Source organism: Mixophyes fleayi, chromosome 5 (assembly GCF_038048845.1).
Source record: "Mixophyes fleayi isolate aMixFle1 chromosome 5, aMixFle1.hap1, whole genome shotgun sequence".
Lineage (NCBI taxonomy): Eukaryota > Metazoa > Chordata > Amphibia > Anura > Limnodynastidae > Mixophyes > Mixophyes fleayi.
Genome location: NC_134406.1, coordinates 159,071 through 178,635, shown reverse-complemented (window position 1 = coordinate 178,635; position 19,565 = coordinate 159,071). Strand labels below are relative to the sequence as shown.

At 46.7% G+C, this 19,565-nt stretch overlaps 1 protein-coding gene across 3 annotated transcripts in view; it reads right to left on the bottom strand.

The window, feature by feature from the left end:
- Nucleotides 1-1,267: 1,267 nt before the first annotated feature.
- The window catches only part of ADCK5 (aarF domain containing kinase 5), a 39,616-nt gene continuing 21,318 nt past the window's right edge, over nt 1,268-19,565 (bottom strand). For all 3 annotated transcript variants that reach the window (XM_075211481.1, XM_075211480.1, XM_075211482.1), the window contains 9 exons: nt 18,445-18,558; nt 12,531-12,662; nt 8,045-8,128; nt 7,394-7,475; nt 5,274-5,352; nt 5,094-5,185; nt 3,161-3,410; nt 2,408-2,509; nt 1,268-1,511 (listed from right to left, as the gene is read on the bottom strand). In XM_075211481.1, the coding sequence (XP_075067582.1) occupies nt 1,406-1,511; nt 2,408-2,509; nt 3,161-3,410; nt 5,094-5,185; nt 5,274-5,352; nt 7,394-7,475; nt 8,045-8,128; nt 12,531-12,662; nt 18,445-18,558 (1,041 nt within the window). In that variant the 3' untranslated portion in view covers nt 1,268-1,405. The remainder of the gene's footprint in view (nt 1,512-2,407; nt 2,510-3,160; nt 3,411-5,093; nt 5,186-5,273; nt 5,353-7,393; nt 7,476-8,044; nt 8,129-12,530; nt 12,663-18,444; nt 18,559-19,565) is intronic.

The window sequence follows — 19,565 nt, the reverse complement described above, 5'->3', positions numbered from 1 at the left end:
ATTCAAGTCATGGTAAACGTTCCCCAGATGAAATCAGAGAAACCGATTTATCGCAAGTAGAAAAATCCTTTTTCTCTTTTCCCCCTCACAGAGAGAGCGAGCACTTAGTCGTAGCAAAGAAGCCATTTGTTCCAAAGTTCCATTTTCACTTGGACCAGGAGATTGTTGTTCCATCATTTTGTCCTAGTTCTTCAGATTCAAATGAGTCTATGCAACTGGATGTGGCCCAGGCTCTCAAATGCGATGTTAACCAAACAATTTTTCATTCGCAAGACTGAGGATCTTTCCATTTTGCATGATGCAGACATGTATGGTTGGCCAGCGTCTAAGCAATCAATTGCCCACACCTTGGCCAGTGCCAGTTGGAATAAAGGTTAATTTAACCAGGGCAATCGGTGTGTCCCGTGTGGCACATCATGGTGCTTTGGCTGAACTCTGTACCGGATGATACATGGTCTTCTACCTTTACAAAATTTTAAATTGCAAGACTTTGCATCCCAGGATGTGAGTTTTGGTTGCAAGGTCTTACGTGCTGCGTTTAGAGCGACCCTTCCCTTTGGGACAGCATTGAAATATCACAGTTAACATATAGTGTCAGACCAGGAGGGACGGACAGGCAGGCAAAACACTATAGAAAGGGAAAGTACCATCACAAGACAGTGAACGTTAGAGCAGGAAGGGTTATGATAAAGATTAGAGTAGGAGGGGGCAGCAGTAACCAGAGCTACAACAAAGACCCCAACTACCACTGGACCGGCATTCAAAGACTTCACAACTCTGAGGTGACAAACCGACCATAAGCATCAGAGGTCACCGCACTGTAGTCACTGAGGACTACTCCGCTTCCATCCTCTGCCCTCTAAATTGGGGTTGCTTGATGCACATTTGAAGTAAACAGTTCTGTAACAGAAGTGCATAGTTTGGGAAGCACAATAGTTAGCATCGCTGCATCATGAGTTCTATTAGAACCAGGACGCTGTTGTGTCGAGTGTATGTTCTCCCCGTGTTTGTGTGGGTTTCCTCCAGGTGCTCTGGTTTCTTTCCACACTCCAGAAACACACTGGTAGGTTAACAGGCTGTCAAGTAAAATCCTAGTGTGTGTCTGGGAATTTATATGATCAACTCCACTGCAGCGAGAACAGATGTGAGCAATATATATTCTCTGTACAGCGCTGCATAATATGGTGGTGCCATATAAACAATAGACAGATACTCTGATGATCCTGACTGCATCACTGTCTGTTACCAATGAAAATAAAGACATTAAGAAAATTAAATAGGTTTTATTACAGTCCATAGATTCTTTGGCCCCACGCTCTGCTCCGGGCACCAGCCTGGTTGCTGGTCATTAGTCCAGAATACGCCGATCCTCCTCCTGGGAGAGGCGACAGCAGAGACGCAGAATCTAAGCCTGAAGGAACTGACGAATCTGCTCGTTCTCAGTGAGAAAATCAAACCGAATGAGGAGACGGATGATGAAGAAGGTGAAACGCTGCATGAAACTGTCCCATCTATAGGAGACAAAACAGTAATAAATCACCATTACATACAGGTTACATTTCTCATAGAGGCTTTTAGTAATGAGAGTTGCACAGCACGACTGAAGTAAAAGGCGTTATGTCCTGGATGGTGCTGCGGAGAACAGAGCTCCCTGGATCTTCGCTGTAACCTGTCAGTACCAAGAGCCGCGTTACCATCAGGTGCTGCTGGTTGGACAAGAGTGAGCGGCTATATATAGGCAGCAGCACTAATTGTTATCCCGCTACATTGTGCATCATGTGTCCCCCACACCTCTAACATTTATTATAACAACACATAATGACAATGTAAGAGGGGTGGGACTGTCCAATGTTCTAATTCAGGGACAATGAAGAGAGAGGTTGGATCGGAAATAAATGTATTTTACTACCAGCCTTCCACCTAACCCTCTCTCCTTGCTCGCTCCCATCCCCTTGTTCCTCCTCTGTTGGGGTGCGCGCTTGCTTCTCCCCCTCCCCCCCCCCCCCCGACTCCCTTTGTGCCGGCCGTCTGTTTCCCCTCCCTTTAGGATGTAAGCTCTTATGAGCAGGGCCCTTCTCCCTCCTGTCTCTCTACCTTCTCTTCTGCTCCTACTCCATTACATCTGCTTTGCCTGGAGCCTCTGAAGTTTTGGTACTAGTTGTTCATTGTTCTGTACTGTTATTCCCTGTACTGTCCATTGTTTGTAGTGTGTTCGGCGCTGCGGAAACCTTGTGGCGCCTTATAAAGTATTAATAATAATAATAATAATAATAATAATAATAATACTACGTGAATATTCTCTGTATATATGAAAGTAGATGTATTACGAGCAGCGAGGAGGATGTCTGCCTTCTGAACCAGGGTGCAGGGATAATATCAGACACAGACGATCATCAGTGTAACTCACCTTAAAGCCACCTCAAACTTCCAGTGTTCCCACATAACAGACGCCCATCGACTTATACCAGAAGAATTCTGCTTTGCCAGACGCCGCCACGCCCTCACTGCACTGAACGCAGGAGAGAAATGCAGGATTTAGCGGATGGATGGAGGAACGACTAACACAGTCACATGACTGCAGCACCAATGAGCACACCCTTAGCTCTCTAACCACCTCCCCTAAGTCTCCAGTCAGTAAATGAAATGCTGCAGTATCGGGCTCTAACACGTCACCAGCTCCTGTCTGCGTTATTCCCCGTGAGTGACAGGAGTCTACCTGTGTGGTATGACCATTGCTTGCCATTTTCTTCTGTATTTGAGTTTGACTACACGAGAGGGTTCTTAGAAAACTACTCACAGCCACAGCCCTTACTGCATGTTCTGCGTGTAATAACCATGTAAGGGTTTCAATTATAACACACTCAGTTTATTTACATTTCTATTAAACTGTTAGATTTATTTTTGTTAGTGTATTACTCAGTCTGTCAGCGACTACTCTCGCTCATCCCCCAGTACAATGACTTTCCCAATTCTATATCCCTGGCTGGCTCACTCCATAGAATTCCCTCAGTAAAAAAGACCTTCACAAAGCCAATTTATTCCAGCCTCGCTCCATATAAATGCCCCGGTACAATGGGCTTCACAATTCTATATTCTTCCAGCCTTGCTCCATATACACCTCTTCAAAGCATTGGGACTCCTTAACTGTTATAATCCATACCTGCGGGCCATGATTAGATACCGATCAGCGGGAGCCCCCAATCCGATATTTAGTGATCGGACAGTGTTGAGGTTTCTGAAAACGAGGAGCATGGGACGTGGCAATGCACGAAGTACTCGCATGATGTCATCAAATTGTTCCTTGGCCATAACTTGCATGTACTGCGTTTCCTCCCGGGTCAGGGCATTCCCGAGCGTTCTGGATAGAGATAGAGGACGCTGCAGGAGAATTTCACAGAACAGGAGGAAATCTGGAGAAGGAGGAAGAGCTTTAACATACTTTGCAATAAACAAAAGTTTCCCTTTCATTGTGAATATAAGGGTCTTAGGTGACCAAACTAAGTAATGGCGAGAGAAATGTGTGGGAAAATATTGTACAATAGCAGGAATAATACCAGTTTCACCACGATCCATTGGGGGTATAGTGTAGGATGCAATTTAGGATTCTTAACAGTTGTCCATAGTCACTCCCGATTCACTGGGACACTAAACTTAGGTTCTGTTTATTGACTGGAGCTGCCAGCACCCCTTTTTGTACTTTAATTTAAGCTTTTATTCATAAATTTTTGTAACTTATGCTCCAGAGCTACATCAACAGTTTGTGTGGTCCGTGATGGGGGAAGTAATTTCTACAGCCTACAGCATGAATGGCTGTGTGCTGCTAGGAGCGGGGGATCAGAGGTGTGGAGGGGGTGCCTATGCTACTGCCCCACATTTACACCCCCGCCACAGTCCCCACTAGCTATGTTCAGTTCTCCTATGAATCAATCAGCTGCAGGAGAGCGCAACAGAGGAGCGGTTGGTGCTTAGGAAGTCACGGTTAGCTGGGACAGGTGGGGATTACAATCTACAGTGTAAACCCCTGCTAGGCACTGGATTGGTGGAGGGAGCTGTCCTTCAGGACCTAGCTACCAACCCAGTCCTGAGTCCTGGGGGGGGGTGGTGCTTCTTCACTCTCCTCTCCCTACACTTCCTCACTCACATGTGCAGACACCAGAACAGATGGCTGCTGTTGGAGCTCCAGCACTCCCCGTCCGAGTGTTTAGTCCCTCAGATTCATTGGGCTCTGGGGCTCAATTTCCTTTTCCTAGTTGTGTCCTGCTTGTGGTGTGTTCTGTATCTAAGGTTGTGCCTCAATTCCACAGTAATTGGGAAATTATCATTCCAGATCTGACCAAGACTAGTCTTTTAAGGATGAGGCTTCTCTTTGTTCTCTGGATGTGGTCAGAGCTCTGTAAAACTTATGTGCGTAGGACTCAGGACGTGTGCAGGACTAAGGATGTTTGGTCCTCAATGAGGTGCACAAGACTGGCTGCACAGCCTCTAAGGTTACAATTGTGTAATCCGTCAGGTTTATAGTGGAGCAGGACAGCGTGTTCCAGAGAATCTTCAGACTCCACCAGATCAGTGAGTGCCTCTTTGGAGGCACAGATGGCAACTTGACTGAGCAGTTCTGTCCGGCGGTTACTGGTCCTCTGTTTACACTTTCACCTGATTTTACAAGTACAATGTATTTGCATCCAGTTTTGGGAGAAAGGTTTGTTGCGCTGTTCCCACTCGTAGCGTCAGCTTTGGGACGTCCGCAAAATTCTGCGTTATCCCCCAATGGATGGAAGAGAAAATAGGATTTTTATACTTTTCTTTGGGGCTTGGTTAAACTGAAGACGTGACAGAAGAGGGCATAGAGAGAATCTTAAAGTGCCCACATGCCTGGATCATAACACTCTATCCCAATGTACCAGGTACCCTCAGTGGACTAAGAGAAATGGATTAAACGCAATTATAAAAATCCTATTTTTTAACGATTCTCCCATTTATCACAAATGCAGACTGTCCAATAATAATACAAAGAGAAACACACAATAACACAAACAACCGTAACACACTAAATCATACAAACACAACTTCACACACAGAATGAAACCTGCACAAACCTTTAACACCGAGCTCAGCTGAATATTTCTCCATATACTGCCGGTTCCTCAGTACAATCGACCTCCAAAGTTTACACAGAGCTGTACGGTCCCTGTGAGACATAACAGACAGTGCACAACATGGCTCAGACAGCTAGGACGGAAAATCTAAAAATAAAACCCAAACCCGTATTGTGTTACCTCTCACTCAGATATTCGTACAGTCCATGATCCAACAATACCAGCCGGGCTTTTCCATCTGGACCCATATTCACCAGCACTGGAAGGACGGAAAGGAGATCAGTGTAACAGACGCCTGAGATACTGGGATACTGGCACACAGTGGGTCCCACATTACAGGGGCCCGGCAATAGGTCGCCCTCCCTTATATAAAGCCCACCCTATCACATCTCACATTACAGGGGTCCAGGCAATAGGTCGCCCTCCCTTATATAAAGCTCACCCTATCACATCTCACATTACAGGGGTCCAGGCAATAGGTCGCCCTCCCTTATATAAAGCTCACCCTATCACATCTCACATTACAGGGGCCCAGGCAATAGGTCGCCCTCCCTTATATAAAGCCCACCCTATCACATCTCACATTACAGGGGCCCAGGCAATAGGCTGCCCTCCCTTATATAAAGCCCACCCTATCACATCTCACATTACAGGGGTCCAGGCAATAGGTCGCCCTCCCTTATATAAAGCTCACCCTATCACATCTCACATTACAGGGGCCCAGGCAATAGGTCGCCCTCCCTTATATAAAGCCCACCCTATCACATCTCACATTACAGGGGTCCAGGCAATAGGTCGCCCTCCCTTATATAAAGCCCACCCTATCACATCTCACATTACAGGGGTCCCGAACCCATTTTCTCCCCTAAATTAATCCTGGTCAACAGAGGAAATTTTGTTTCTCATCCAAATAAGGAAAGAACTAAAAAAAACACTGATGTATCGTCCTGTTGACAGCTGTGATATTATTCATACTTATGTTCTGTTTTGTTGGTGCTGATAATCCAGGTTCTCATTTGTCATTCAGCAGAAAAATGAAGGATTATTCCCCCAAAATTTACCAAAATAATCAAAATTCAGACATCCTGCGATATTAGTGTACGGAACAAGTACATTATTTACAGAAACTAAAATGACAAAATGTGCAAATTTTTTAGGAATTCATTCGACAGAATTTTTTGGGGGAAAAACCTCCATAACAAATAAAAAATATGGATGGGAAATATGGATTCGGTGCTTTCCTGCAATACTTCATTCTGATTGGTCTAGGATGCGGGAATGTGCCGATATCCACTGCTGTCACAGAGGACTGAGGCGCTGACATAAGGTGGGATGCAGCCCCCTTCGTCGTAACAAAACCTTGGCAGCTCATATATTTGATGGAATCGTCATATTGATCCTATCAATTCCATCACAGTCGTAACATAACGTTACCTTATATTGTGGACCAATAGGATAATGTGACTCTCACATTAACCACCAACATTCTCCATCCGCATCTCTGCGCTATTATGGGTGTAAGTATAATCTGTACACCAGCTGCAGAAATACTGAGATACTTGAGATCAGTGCAACTCGACATACACATGTAAGTCTACGTTCAAGGAGCAAAACGCATTAAACTTTAAATGTGAACTGATGACCCACTGTAAGAACATGCGGGGAGGAGAGAGAGATCGGGGGGGGTTATAGCAGTAATAAAAGTAATACATGGTGTTGTTCTTTTTCATCTACCAAAGAGGGTACTAATGTTAGCAGGGAGAGGGCGGTCAGAAGAAAAGATACATTTACTGTAAGTACTTTGAACAATCTCTGCCTTGTATGTTATCATTTGCCCCTGGAAGCTCATCACTATGACCCCTCACGTTGTCATCATCCCACCACAGCCCAACTTGTAACACATGGACTCCTGAGAATATTTCCTTCAACCCGCGGAGTCCTCCATTTAGGAGCAGATTCCATTTGGTGCGATTTCCAGTTTACAGAATCTAATTCTGTCCCTTCTCGCTGGAGCACTTTACTGATCAGTCACAACGCGCTATTCCAGATTTATAGAACGCTCAGCTCACTGACAGTCACTGCACATTTGTTGTGTTACCATAATGTGACATTAACAGACCTTAACAACTTATAGGTTATAAAAAAAAACAGCTTTGAGTTTATATAGGATCAGGACAATTCTGCTCATTGGTAGTCTACACTGGATCTCTAATCTAAAAATGGAAAAACGAATTAAATTTCTTTCTTTAAAAAATATTAAGAAAAATCCCTATGAGGAGCAGCTGAATGTGGAAGATTACCGTTTCCTGGGTGGGGGTCTGCGTGGATAAATCCTGTAAAGAAAATCTGCTCGGCAAAAACCTTTATGACCTTCTCAGCAACCTGAACAAAAAAAAAAAGGAAGATAATGAGATACAGAGATAACAGGACAGACAGAGGAGAATCTCTGAGACCGGCTCTGTGCACCAGATGTGCATATGGCTTGTTGTGAAGTCAGTAATAATGTGTAACTCTGTATAGTGCTCTTACACTTCCTATAAGATATGATTATGTGATACATTTATAGCATTTCAGTTGGACAGGAAAACCCGTATTACCCATTACACTGCACGTACCTACAATGCAACACATTTCAAACACCAGTCCTACGACCTAGGGGTGACCAAACTCTACTCCCCAACATTACACTTAAACCACTTTCTTATTAAACAACCCGGAGAAGCATTGGGGACACAGGCTCTGTCTTATCCATGTGATGATCACTTAGTATTTCCAGTGCAGACAACAGCTCCCCAACATGGGGCATCTCCTACTCTACATCCGACCAGCAAAACCCAGTTATTTGGGGGGAAATATTTTGCTACTTTCCGCTCACCACCGTCCGCTCAGTGTGCAATGTACAGTAACAGAGGGTGTAGTGACATCACAATTTCTCCCGGTGTCGCACTCACATCCTTCAGCTCCAGACCCTGTTTCTTGATCCCCTCCACACTGCTGACCTTGCAGCCCTCGCAGTAATCAGCCGTCAGGACACGCTGGAAAGAGATGCGGATGTCAGGTCTCAACAGATCCCCAATACATACCCCAACTTCCCTGAAGAACATTCTGGCAGAATATCAGTAACGTTTTCTCTTATTGCAGGTGACATGCACCTCTCACCTGGCTGGTGTATTCCCAGTACACCCGGGGTATCAGATGAAGACTGTACCCACATCCTGCACCTCTCACCTGGCTGGTGTATTCCCAGTACACCTGGGGTATCAGATGAAGACTGTACCCACATCCTGCACCTCTCACCTGGCTGGTGTATTCCCAGTACACCCGGGGTATCAGATGAAGACTGTACCCACATCCTGCACCTCTCACCTGGCTGGTGTATTCCCAGTACACCTGGGGTATCAGATGAAGACTGTACCCACATCCTGCACCTCTCACCTGGCTGGTGTATTCCCAGTACACCCGGGGTATCAGATGAAGACTGTACCCACATCCTGCACCTCTCACCTGGCTGGTGTATTCCCAGTACACCCGGGGTATCAGATGAAGACTGTACCCACATCCTGCACCTCTCACCTGGCTGGTGTATTCCCAGTACACCCGGGGTATCAGATGAAGACTGTACCTACATCCTGCACCTCTCACCTGGCTGGTGTATTCCCTGTACACCCGGGGTATCAGATGAAGACTGTACCTACATCCTGCACCTCTCACCTGGCTGGTGTATTCCCAGTACACCCGGGGTATCAGATGAAGACTGTACCCACATCCTGCACCTCTCACCTGGCTGGTGTATTCCCAGTACACCCGGGGTATCAGATGAAGACTGTACCCACATCCTGCACCTCTCACCTGGCTGGTGTATTCCCAGTACAGCCGGGGTATCAGATGAAGACTGTACCCACATCCTGCACCTCTCACCTGGCTGGTGTATTCCCAGTACACCCGGGGTATCAGATGAAGACTGTACCCACATCCTGCACCTCTCACCTGGCTGGTGTATTCCCAGTACACCCGGGGTATCAGATGAAGACTGTACCCACATCCTGCACCTCTCACCTGGCTGGTGTATTCCCAGTACACCCGGGGTATCAGATGAAGACTGTACCTACATCCTGCACCTCTCACCTGGCTGGTGTATTCCCAGTACAGCCGGGGTATCAGATGAAGACTGTACCCACATCCTGCACCTCTCACCTGGCTGGTGTATTCCCAGTACAGCCGGGGTATCAGATGAAGACTGTACCCACATCCTGCACCTCTCACCTGGCTGGTGTATTCCCAGTACACCTGGGGTATCAGATGAAGACTGTACCCACATCCTGCACCTCTCACCTGGCTGGTGTATTCCCAGTACACCTGGGGTATCAGATGAAGACTGTACCTACATCCTGCACCTCTCACCTGGCTGGTGTATTCCCAGTACACCCGGGGTATCAGATGAAGACTGTACCTACATCCTGCACCTCTCACCTGGCTGGTGTATTCCCAGTACACCCGGGGTATCAGATGAAGACTGTACCTACATCCTGCACCTCTCACCTGGCTGGTGTATTCCCAGTACACCCGGGGTATCAGATGAAGACTGTACCTACATCCTGCACCTCTCACCTGGCTGGTGTATTCCCAGTACACCCGGGGTATCAGATGAAGACTGTACCCACATCCTGCACCTCTCACCTGGCTGGTGTATTCCCAGTACACCTGGGGTATCAGATGAAGACTGTACCTACATCCTGCACCTCTCACCTGGCTGGTGTATTCCCAGTACACCCGGGGTATCAGATGAAGACTGTACCCACATCCTGCACCTCTCACCTGGCTGGTGTATTCCCAGTACAGCCGGGGTATCAGATGAAGACTGTACCCACATCCTGCACCTCTCACCTGGCTGGTGTATTCCCAGTACACCCGGGGTATCAGATGAAGACTGTACCCCCATCCTGCACCTCTCACCTGGCTGGTGTATTCCCAGTACACCCGGGGTATCAGATGAAGACTGTACCCCCATCCTGCACCTCTCACCTGGCTGGTGTATTCCCAGTACACCCGGGGTATCAGATGAAGACTGTACCCACATCCTGCACCTCTCACCTGGCTGGTGTATTCCCAGTACACCCGGGGTATCAGATGAAGACTGTACCCACATCCTGCACCTCTCACCTGGCTGGTGTATTCCCAGTACACCCGGGGTATCAGATGAAGACTGTACCTACATCCTGCACCTCTCACCTGGCTGGTGTATTCCCAGTACACCCGGGGTATCAGATGAAGACTGTACCCACATCCTGCACCTCTCACCTGGCTGGTGTATTCCCAGTACACCTGGGGTATCAGATGAAGACTGTACCTACATCCTGCACCTCTCACCTGGCTGGTGTATTCCCAGTACAGCCGGGGTATCAGATGAAGACTGTACCCACATCCTGCACCTCTCACCTGGCTGGTGTATTCCCAGTACAGCCGGGGTATCAGATGAAGACTGTACCCCCATCCTGCACCTCTCACCTGGCTGGTGTATTCCCAGTACACCCGGGGTATCAGATGAAGACTGTACACACATCCTGCACCTCTCACCTGGCTGGTGTATTCCCAGTACACCCAGGGTATCAGATGAAGACTGTACCCACATCCTGCACCTCTCACCTGGCTGGTGTATTCCCAGTACACCCGGGGTATCAGATGAAGACTGTACCCACATCCTGCACCTCTCACCTGGCTGGTGTATTCCCAGTACACCCGGGGTATCAGATGAAGACTGTACCTACATCCTGCACCTCTCACCTGGCTGGTGTATTCCCAGTACACCCGGGGTATCAGATGAAGACTGTACCTACATCCTGCACCTCTCACCTGGCTGGTGTATTCCCAGTACACCTGGGGTATCAGATGAAGACTGTACCCACATCCTGCACCTCTCACCTGGCTGGTGTATTCCCAGTACAGCCGGGGGATCAGATGAAGACTGTACCCACATCCTGCACCTCTCACCTGGCTGGTGTATTCCCAGTACACCTGGGGTATCAGATGAAGACTGTACCCACATCCTGCACCTCTCACCTGGCTGGTGTATTCCCAGTACACCCAGGGTATCAGATGAAGACTGTACCCACATCCTGCACCTCTCACCTGGCTGGTGTATTCCCAGTACACCCGGGGTATCAGATGAAGACTGTACCCACATCCTGCACCTCTCACCTGGCTGGTGTATTCCCAGTACAGCCGGGGTATCAGATGAAGACTGTACCCACATCCTGCACCTCTCACCTGGCTGGTGTATTCCCAGTACAGCCGGGGTATCAGATGAAGACTGTACCCCCATCCTGCACCTCTCACCTGGCTGGTGTATTCACAGTACACCCGGGGTATCAGATGAAGACTGTACCCACATCCTGCACCTCTCACCTGGCTGCTGTATTCCCAGTACACCCGGGGTATCAGATGAAGACTGTACCTACATCCTGCACCTCTCACCTGGCTGGTGTATTCCCAGTACAGCCGGGGTATCAGATGAAGACTGTACCCCCATCCTGCACCTCTCACCTGGCTGGTGTATTCCCAGTACAGCCGGGGTATCAGATGAAGACTGTACCCACATCCTGCACCTCTCACCTGGCTGGTGTATTCCCAGTACACCCGGGGTATCAGATGAAGACTGTACCTACATCCTGCACCTCTCACCTGGCTGGTGTATTCCCAGTACAGCCGGGGTATCAGATGAAGACTGTACCCCCATCCTGCACCTCTCACCTGGCTGGTGTATTCCCAGTACAGCCGGGGTATCAGATGAAGACTGTACCTACATCCTGCACCTCTCACCTGGCTGGTGTATTCCCAGTACACCCGGGGTATCAGATGAAGACTGTACCCACATCCTGCACCTCTCACCTGGCTGGTGTATTCCCAGTACAGCCGGGGTATCAGATGAAGACTGTACCCACATCCTGCACCTCTCACCTGGCTGGTGTATTCCCAGTACAGCCGGGGTATCAGATGAAGACTGTACCCACATCCTGCACCTCTCACCTGGCTGGTGTATTCCCAGTACAGCCGGGGTATCAGATGAAGACTGTACCTACATCCTGCACCTCTCACCTGGCTGGTGTATTCCCAGTACACCCGGGGTATCAGATGAAGACTGTACCTACATCCTGCACCTCTCACCTGGCTGGTGTATTCCCAGTACAGCCGGGGTATCAGATGAAGACTGTACCTACATCCTGCACCTCTCACCTGGCTGGTGTATTCCCAGTACACCCGGGGTATCAGATGAAGACTGTACCTACATCCTGCACCTCTCACCTGGCTGGTGTATTCCCAGTACACCCGGGGTATCAGATGAAGACTGTACCCACATCCTGCACCTCTCACCTGGCTGGTGTATTCCCAGTACACCCGGGGTATCAGATGAAGACTGTACCTACATCCTGCACCTCTCACCTGGCTGGTGTATTCCCAGTACACCCGGGGTATCAGGACATATGGAAGTTTTCGAAGGTCTTCTGCGCATCGCTCTGCGTTCTGCCCCTCGTTCTCGAAGTCTAGCTCCTGAGACAGGGTTTGTTTCAGGTCCTGTACGAGGAGAGACATACCGTATATAGTTATAGACAAGAACAGTGTAACTGACATTGAACAAAAGCATGGTTATGGGTGGGTAGACTAGAAATGGAGATGAGAGATAGGATCCCTAACATTTTTGTCATAACTAATCTCTATTACTAGGACAGGTATCTGCAATATATAAACTAGTAATAGCTGCACCATGATAATGGATTTGGTGATCTACAAGGGAAAAATGTATTCAGAGCCCAAGAGGAGTAAATATCAGAGGACGGGGACCTGTATACTGTAGATAAGCAGCCAGTGTAGGGAACAGAGAGGGGAGCAGCCTGAGAGGTGTAATATCAGAGGACGGGGACCTGTACACTGTACATAAGCAGCCAGTGTAGGGAACGGAGAGGGGAGCAGCCTGAGAGGTGTAATATCAGAGGACGGGGACCTGTACACTGTACATAAGCAGCCAGTGTAGGGAACGGAGAGGGGAGCAGCCTGAGAGGTGTAATATCAGAGGATGGGGACCTGTACACTGTACATAAGCAGCCAGTGTAGGGAACAGAGAGGGGAGCAGCCTGAGAGGTATAATATCAGAGGATGGGGACCTGTACACTGTACATAAGCAGCGAGTGTAGGGAACGGACAGGGGAGCAGCCTGAGATGTGAAATATCAGAGGACGGGGAACTGTACACTGTACATAAGCAGCCAGTGTAGGGAACAGAGAGGGGAGCAGCCTGAGAGGTGTAATATCAGAGGACGGGGACCTGTACACTGTACATAAGCAGCCAGTGTAGGGAACGGAGAGGGATAGCAGAGACCAGACAGTTACTTTGGTAGCCACCATTGCACCAAAGCTTCCTTACCTGCTCAATTTGGGTAGAGACTTTCTGTTGTTTAAAAAAGTCCTGCAACAGCAAGTCTGGCCAGATATATGGGCAATTCACTCAATGGCCAAACATTTCATCTTGACAGACCTGCTTGAGGATACAGGGAATAAGCTCCCTGAAATTGTGGAGTCGCCGTTTTAAAGTGCAGCACAGGTGTCCGCGGCACCTGTTTCCCACAATAGTAGAAGGTGTGGGCAGCCGGACAGTTGTCAGTTGCCGCTGGCGTTTTGCTACTGGAGTTTTTTGTCTACTCAACCCCAGGGTTCTGCCTCTATTGATGAGACTGGACAAAGTGATCCAAGAGAGTCGAATTATCTCTGGGACGAATGTCTAAGACAGCTCTCCGGAAACTACAGTGAACATCAAGAAGGAGAAGTACTTTCTCTGCTGTACTTGTGCTGTAGCTTGTCCTATATGAAGGCTTCTATATACAGCTTATATTCCTTTGTTACTCCACATAGAGTCTGATTAACTGATTTTTCTGGTCTCATTTGGCGACATAATTTCTCTGAGAGGATCATGAACTTTGTTTTGTACGAGATACATTGGTAACGACCATGTGTGGAATATCTATGCGGTTATAGTCAGCTAATTTATGGTCCATTGTTATTGTTATGAATTGTAATCCACAATTAATGAGGCTATTAATGCCATAGACAGATACAGCATGTTCAAAGATTTTAATTATTTTAATACATTTTTTGTATAAACAGCGGTCTCTATTCTTTATTCCATCTGTTCATATCATACAGGCTTCAGAATCCTCTTCTTGAGAGCAGCAGTTTAGATAAGCAGCACATACACCTGTTTGTGAGGGACAATTTGCAGAAGATAAGACCCAAGAAAGAATCTTATTAGAGGATTTATTGCCCAGGCGTGTACATGGTGTTAAAGAAATATTGCCGTTCTTGTCCTGTATGTGAAAGGACTTGTCCTCAACCTGATTATAAGGCGCCCCTTGTCCCATTTCAGTAATTGAGGTCCCTTTTGAATGTAGAGTAATGAATTTGGTAGATCCTTTGGAAGAGTCTGCTCGCAGACACCAACATGTCTTAATAATTCTGGACTATGCCACCCAATATCCAGAGACCATTACACTAAGAAATATTAAATCCTGTACCATTTTTAAGGAGCTGCTTCACCTGTACATCTGTCTGGGGATCCTGAAGGAGATTCTGACAGACCAGGGAGCTCCAATCATGTCTAAGCTCATGAAGGAGGTATACAGCTTCTAGTTTTAGATCCATGTACCATCCACAGACTGATGTCCTGGTGGAGCACTGTAATAGAACATGAGGCTGTAGATTGGGACCTTCTACCAAAAATAATGTCTGCAGTACCAGAGGTGCCACAAGCGACAACAGCTTTTAGTCCTTCCTAACTTCTATATGGGAGGCAACTGAGGTATTTTAGATGTCCTTAAAGAAGGTTAGGAGTAACAGAGTCCTAAAGAACCAATTATCATTCACAGTTGTATTAAAGGTTGGAAAAAATAGTCTCAGTTCAACACTATGTTCAAAGTGCCCAAGAACAGTAAAACTACAATAAATCTGCAGTAGTTCAGGCTTTTCAGCCGGGCAACAAAGTCCTGGTGCCAACTCAAGAGAGCAAGTTATTTGCTCATTGACAAGGCCCGTAGGAGCCAATACAGACAGTAGGGCCGTTAAACTACTAAGTGCAGCAGTTGGGTAGGAGAAGGGAGCAGCATCTCTATCATTAAAATCTCCTGAAACTCTGGCATGATGAGAACACAGAGACCTGGTTAGACCAGACCATTGTTAGAGTACGAGGAGTCAATAGGGTGTTTCCCCAGCAGAGGCAGCAAGTTGAAGACATGACAAGTCAGAATAGGGTATTTTTTGGCCTCGCCAGGATGTACCACTTTAATTGAACATGATATTACTACTCCTCTGGGGCTGGTAGTCAAACAGAATCAATTACATATCCCTGAAACAAGTCGGCTGGCAGTAAAGCAGGAGGTGAGAAAATGGTTGCATTGGATGTGGTCAAAGTGAGTGAAATAGTCCAATTGTACTTGTACCGAAACACAATGAGACCATAAAAGTCTATGATGACTTCCACAAAGGAAACAGTGCCTCGCGGTTTGATGCCTACCCCATGCCCAGAGTAGATGAGCTGATAGAAAACTTTGCGGGTAGCAATTATTTGACCAGCGTTGATCTCACCAAGGGTTATTAGTAGATCCCTCTTTCCCTTTCAGCCGTTTTCCATCCCAGATGGCCTTCTCCTGTATAAGGTCCCTCTCTTTGGCCTACATAGTTCTCCTGCCACCTTCCAACGGGCCATGGATAAGCTCCTGCAGCCTCATGCCACATGATCCTACCTGGATCATTAATTTCCAGGACTGGAAGTTCCATCTTCCGAAGTCAGAGTCCGTATTGCCATCTTTAAGGTCTGCCGGGTTAACAGCTAATCCAGAAAAATGTGCAGTAGCTACGAGAGAAGCAAAGTACTTGGGCTACACAGTGGGGCAGGTGCAACTCCAATTGGACTAATTGAGAACTGTAAAGAACTGGCCAAAGCAACTTAGAAAATTACAACTTTGAACCTTCTTAGGGTTCGGTCATTATGAGATATTTATGTCATTTTGCCACTAAGGCTGCACAGCTCACAGTGATGCTCCGAAACGTGGCCCTGATAAAATAGTGTGGACGGATGCCGATATGGCAGCCTGGACGGATCTCTGATCAGCACTTCATTCTGCAGGCTCCAGCCTTCAACCAATGGTTCATTCTGCAGACAGATGCATCTAGTGTTGGCTTGGGGGGCAGTTCTGTCTCAAGTCAATAAGGGGGTTGAATATTCTATACTATGAATTGAAAGTTGTTACCATGTGAACGAAAATATGCGACAGTGAAAAACGAGTATTTGCCAATAAAATGGGCCACAGGAGCCCTGTATTACTATCTGCTGGGCAGGGAATTCCCCTTAGTAGCGGATCATGCACCCTTACATTGGATGCATGCCAACAGGGAGGTGAATGCCAAGGTGACTTGTTGGTTCTTGGCCCACGAGTCTTTTCACTTCACGTGAAGCACTGACCAGGTGTTCTACATAAGAACGTGCCTCATGGAGGAAGCATTCACTCTCCACTGTGTTTGTGCCACCATACCTGCTGCCACTAGTGAGAGGGGCATGTGGCAAAGAGCCATCCCCACAGATCAGGCTGAAGAGGGTGTGAGTGTGTCTGCAGTGTGGGGAGAGTCTTACACAGACATACATAGAGTGTAAACTCACACAGGTGGATGTCCTATGTTTAATGGATGATTAGATTAGAGCTTGTGTGGTAGTTGGGTATTTAAGTTGGGGGTGGGGTGATCGATGCCTAACTAGTGGGCCTGAGAGTAGACAGTGTTGCTGTGTTAGTCAGTACTATGGGTGTAAGCTTGTTTGTCTGCTATGGGGAAAAAAGGTTCATATTTTCAGCTATATTAATAAATAAATAAAGAAAGTGAACCAACTGGACTGTGTACTGTCAAATACCTGGTGTCTTTATTATCAAGAAAAATATGGTTGGTTTGAAAAAATATATTTTTGTTTATATTTTTTTTTACATTAAATACATAAATCAGGATGTTCTTAGTGCACACTGTACATACAATGTGTTTTATGCTCTTACTTGTACACACATGTTGTGTGTTAGCGCATGGCAAGCATGCAAGTACTTTAAAAAGCTAGACCGTGTCCGACATCACTATCAGTCGGCACTTACACCTGCCCTGTAGTTGGTGCAAATGATACGGCTGAAAACAAGAACTTGAATTGCAGCATCTACGTCGCGTCCTTCCTCTACGTTGCCTGCGCAAGCGCGCCCTTCCTCTACGTTGTCTGCGCAGGAGCGCCCTTCCTCTACGTTGCCTGCGCAGGAGCGCCCTTCCTCTACGTTGCCTGCGCAGGAGCGCCCTTCCTCTACGTTGCCTGCGCAAGCGCGCCCTTCCTCTACGTTGCCTGCGCAAGCGCGCCCTTCCTCTACGTTGCCTGCGCAAGCGCGCCCTTCCTCTACGTTGCCTGCGCAAGCGCGCCCTTCCTCTACGTTGCCTGCGCAAGCGCGCCCTTCCTCTACGTTGCCTGCGCAAGCGTGTGTGCAATTGTGTTCATTGGCGTAAGGTCAGTTTCTGGGCAGAGCTATTTTACGCAAGATATGCAGCTCAAACAACTTACGTCTGAACATGAATCCGGCCCAGAATGTCCGGTAAGGACAGTGTTTCTTAACCCCAGTCCTCAAGTACCCCCAACAATATTCCTGTCTGTGGGGACAGGCTAATTACTCACACAGCCAAGTAAACCAAGTACCCTGTGCATGATTAAAGAGATCTTGAAAACATGAGCTGTTGGCCGGGGTGAGGACTAGAGTTAAGAAACACTGGGTTAGAGAGACAGGAGGAGATTTATTACCATGTGATCCTTAGAGTCCAAAAGAGGAGGGGGATTTGGCAGTGTAGAAATTGGATTTTTTAAAAAGTGCTTGTGGAGAGAGCAGGGTGCCGGCATATTGAAAAATAAAAGATAAGCCAGTCTGGCATCCACTCTCACCAAGTTCTGTAATGAATGCCATTGAAATGTGTGTATTTTAAAAGTTTGGTGGCCTAATATTCTTAAATCTGCCTAGTAGGTTCTGTAGGCAGAAAATGGACAGTACAAGGGAATGGACAGTTTCTCCCGTTAGAGCTGAGAAAAGGTGAAGGGCGGCAATTTGGGGACTATTGTACAAACACATGACACAGAGGGTGGAAGGTTCTGCACCAGGACACCAGGAATCGTAGCACCTGCAACGTCTACAGTGACACAAGGACCACACGTGTGATTTACTTTCTCTTTCAATGAGTCGATATAAGATATCTGAACAGCAGAGGGGGATTGGAAATATGGGAGGACCAGGAAGATGCCCCACCTTTAGGACCCAGCTGAAGCCAAACTTCGGGTGCATGAACTCAATGAGACGTAGAAGCCATTCTAAGGTTTTGATATCACCATCGAACCTGTCTCGGAGATCTATATACTGGACCTGGAGGTAAAGAGATATAAAAACACAGCACATTATATATACCCAGCACCAGAGAGACCCTTATAGTCACAGGTTCATCCATCCCAGCGACCTCTATAGGTGTCTGGAGGTCACTCAATTCTTTACATTCTGTGGCTGGAATGAGATATTGACCACAGAATATTGTTACTACAAAGTGTAAACAGTAATGTTATCTCCAAGCTGTCATCTTACTACCACACTATTAAACGCTTTCACAAGATCCAAAAGGAACAATATCGTTAGCTATAAAAAGGAAGGAACAGTTGAAACTTGTCTCCCATAAAAATGAATCATATGTGTTAGACATGTCCGGTACTTCATGGAACCATGCTGGCACTGCACTATCAAATTATTGTCTACAATATATTTCAGAATTGCACCCTTCAGAATACCTTTAAAGACTTTACCCAGATATTAAAGTTAGGCTCGTGGGTCAATCATTTCCTGGTTTAGATTTTGTTCATTCTGCCAATCCTGTGGCACAACCCACTTATGAGGAAGTCCATTAATAGAAGGAATAGGGGTGTATACATTAATGAACACAGTTCCCTTAGCACACATGGGTGGATACCAGGTGATTTATCCTGATTCAGACAAGAAATATTTAATACACAGATCTATTGGATTTTTATTTTAAGAACACTTTTCCCACAAGGTTTAAACGATACGATTAATCTTAATATATGATTATGTTATGCACTTTATTTTGTGTAATTTGTGCATTTCCGTTGTGTATGCTTATCTCCATAGGAACTATGTCCTCCCATCTGCATCCCTCCTTAAGTGATGGTGGAGTTGGATATTTTCACTTCTAGATTTATTTTTCTAATGCATTTTATTTTTTTGTTCTGTTTTGAATTTCCTTCTGCTTTGAGTTCTTGAGCAGTGATTATTTGGATTGTGCCCTGATGATTACTTTACGCCTCTGCTTTGTAGGATGAATCTGTGTTTTGCTTCGGTTATAGACATATTTTTATTCAACAAGA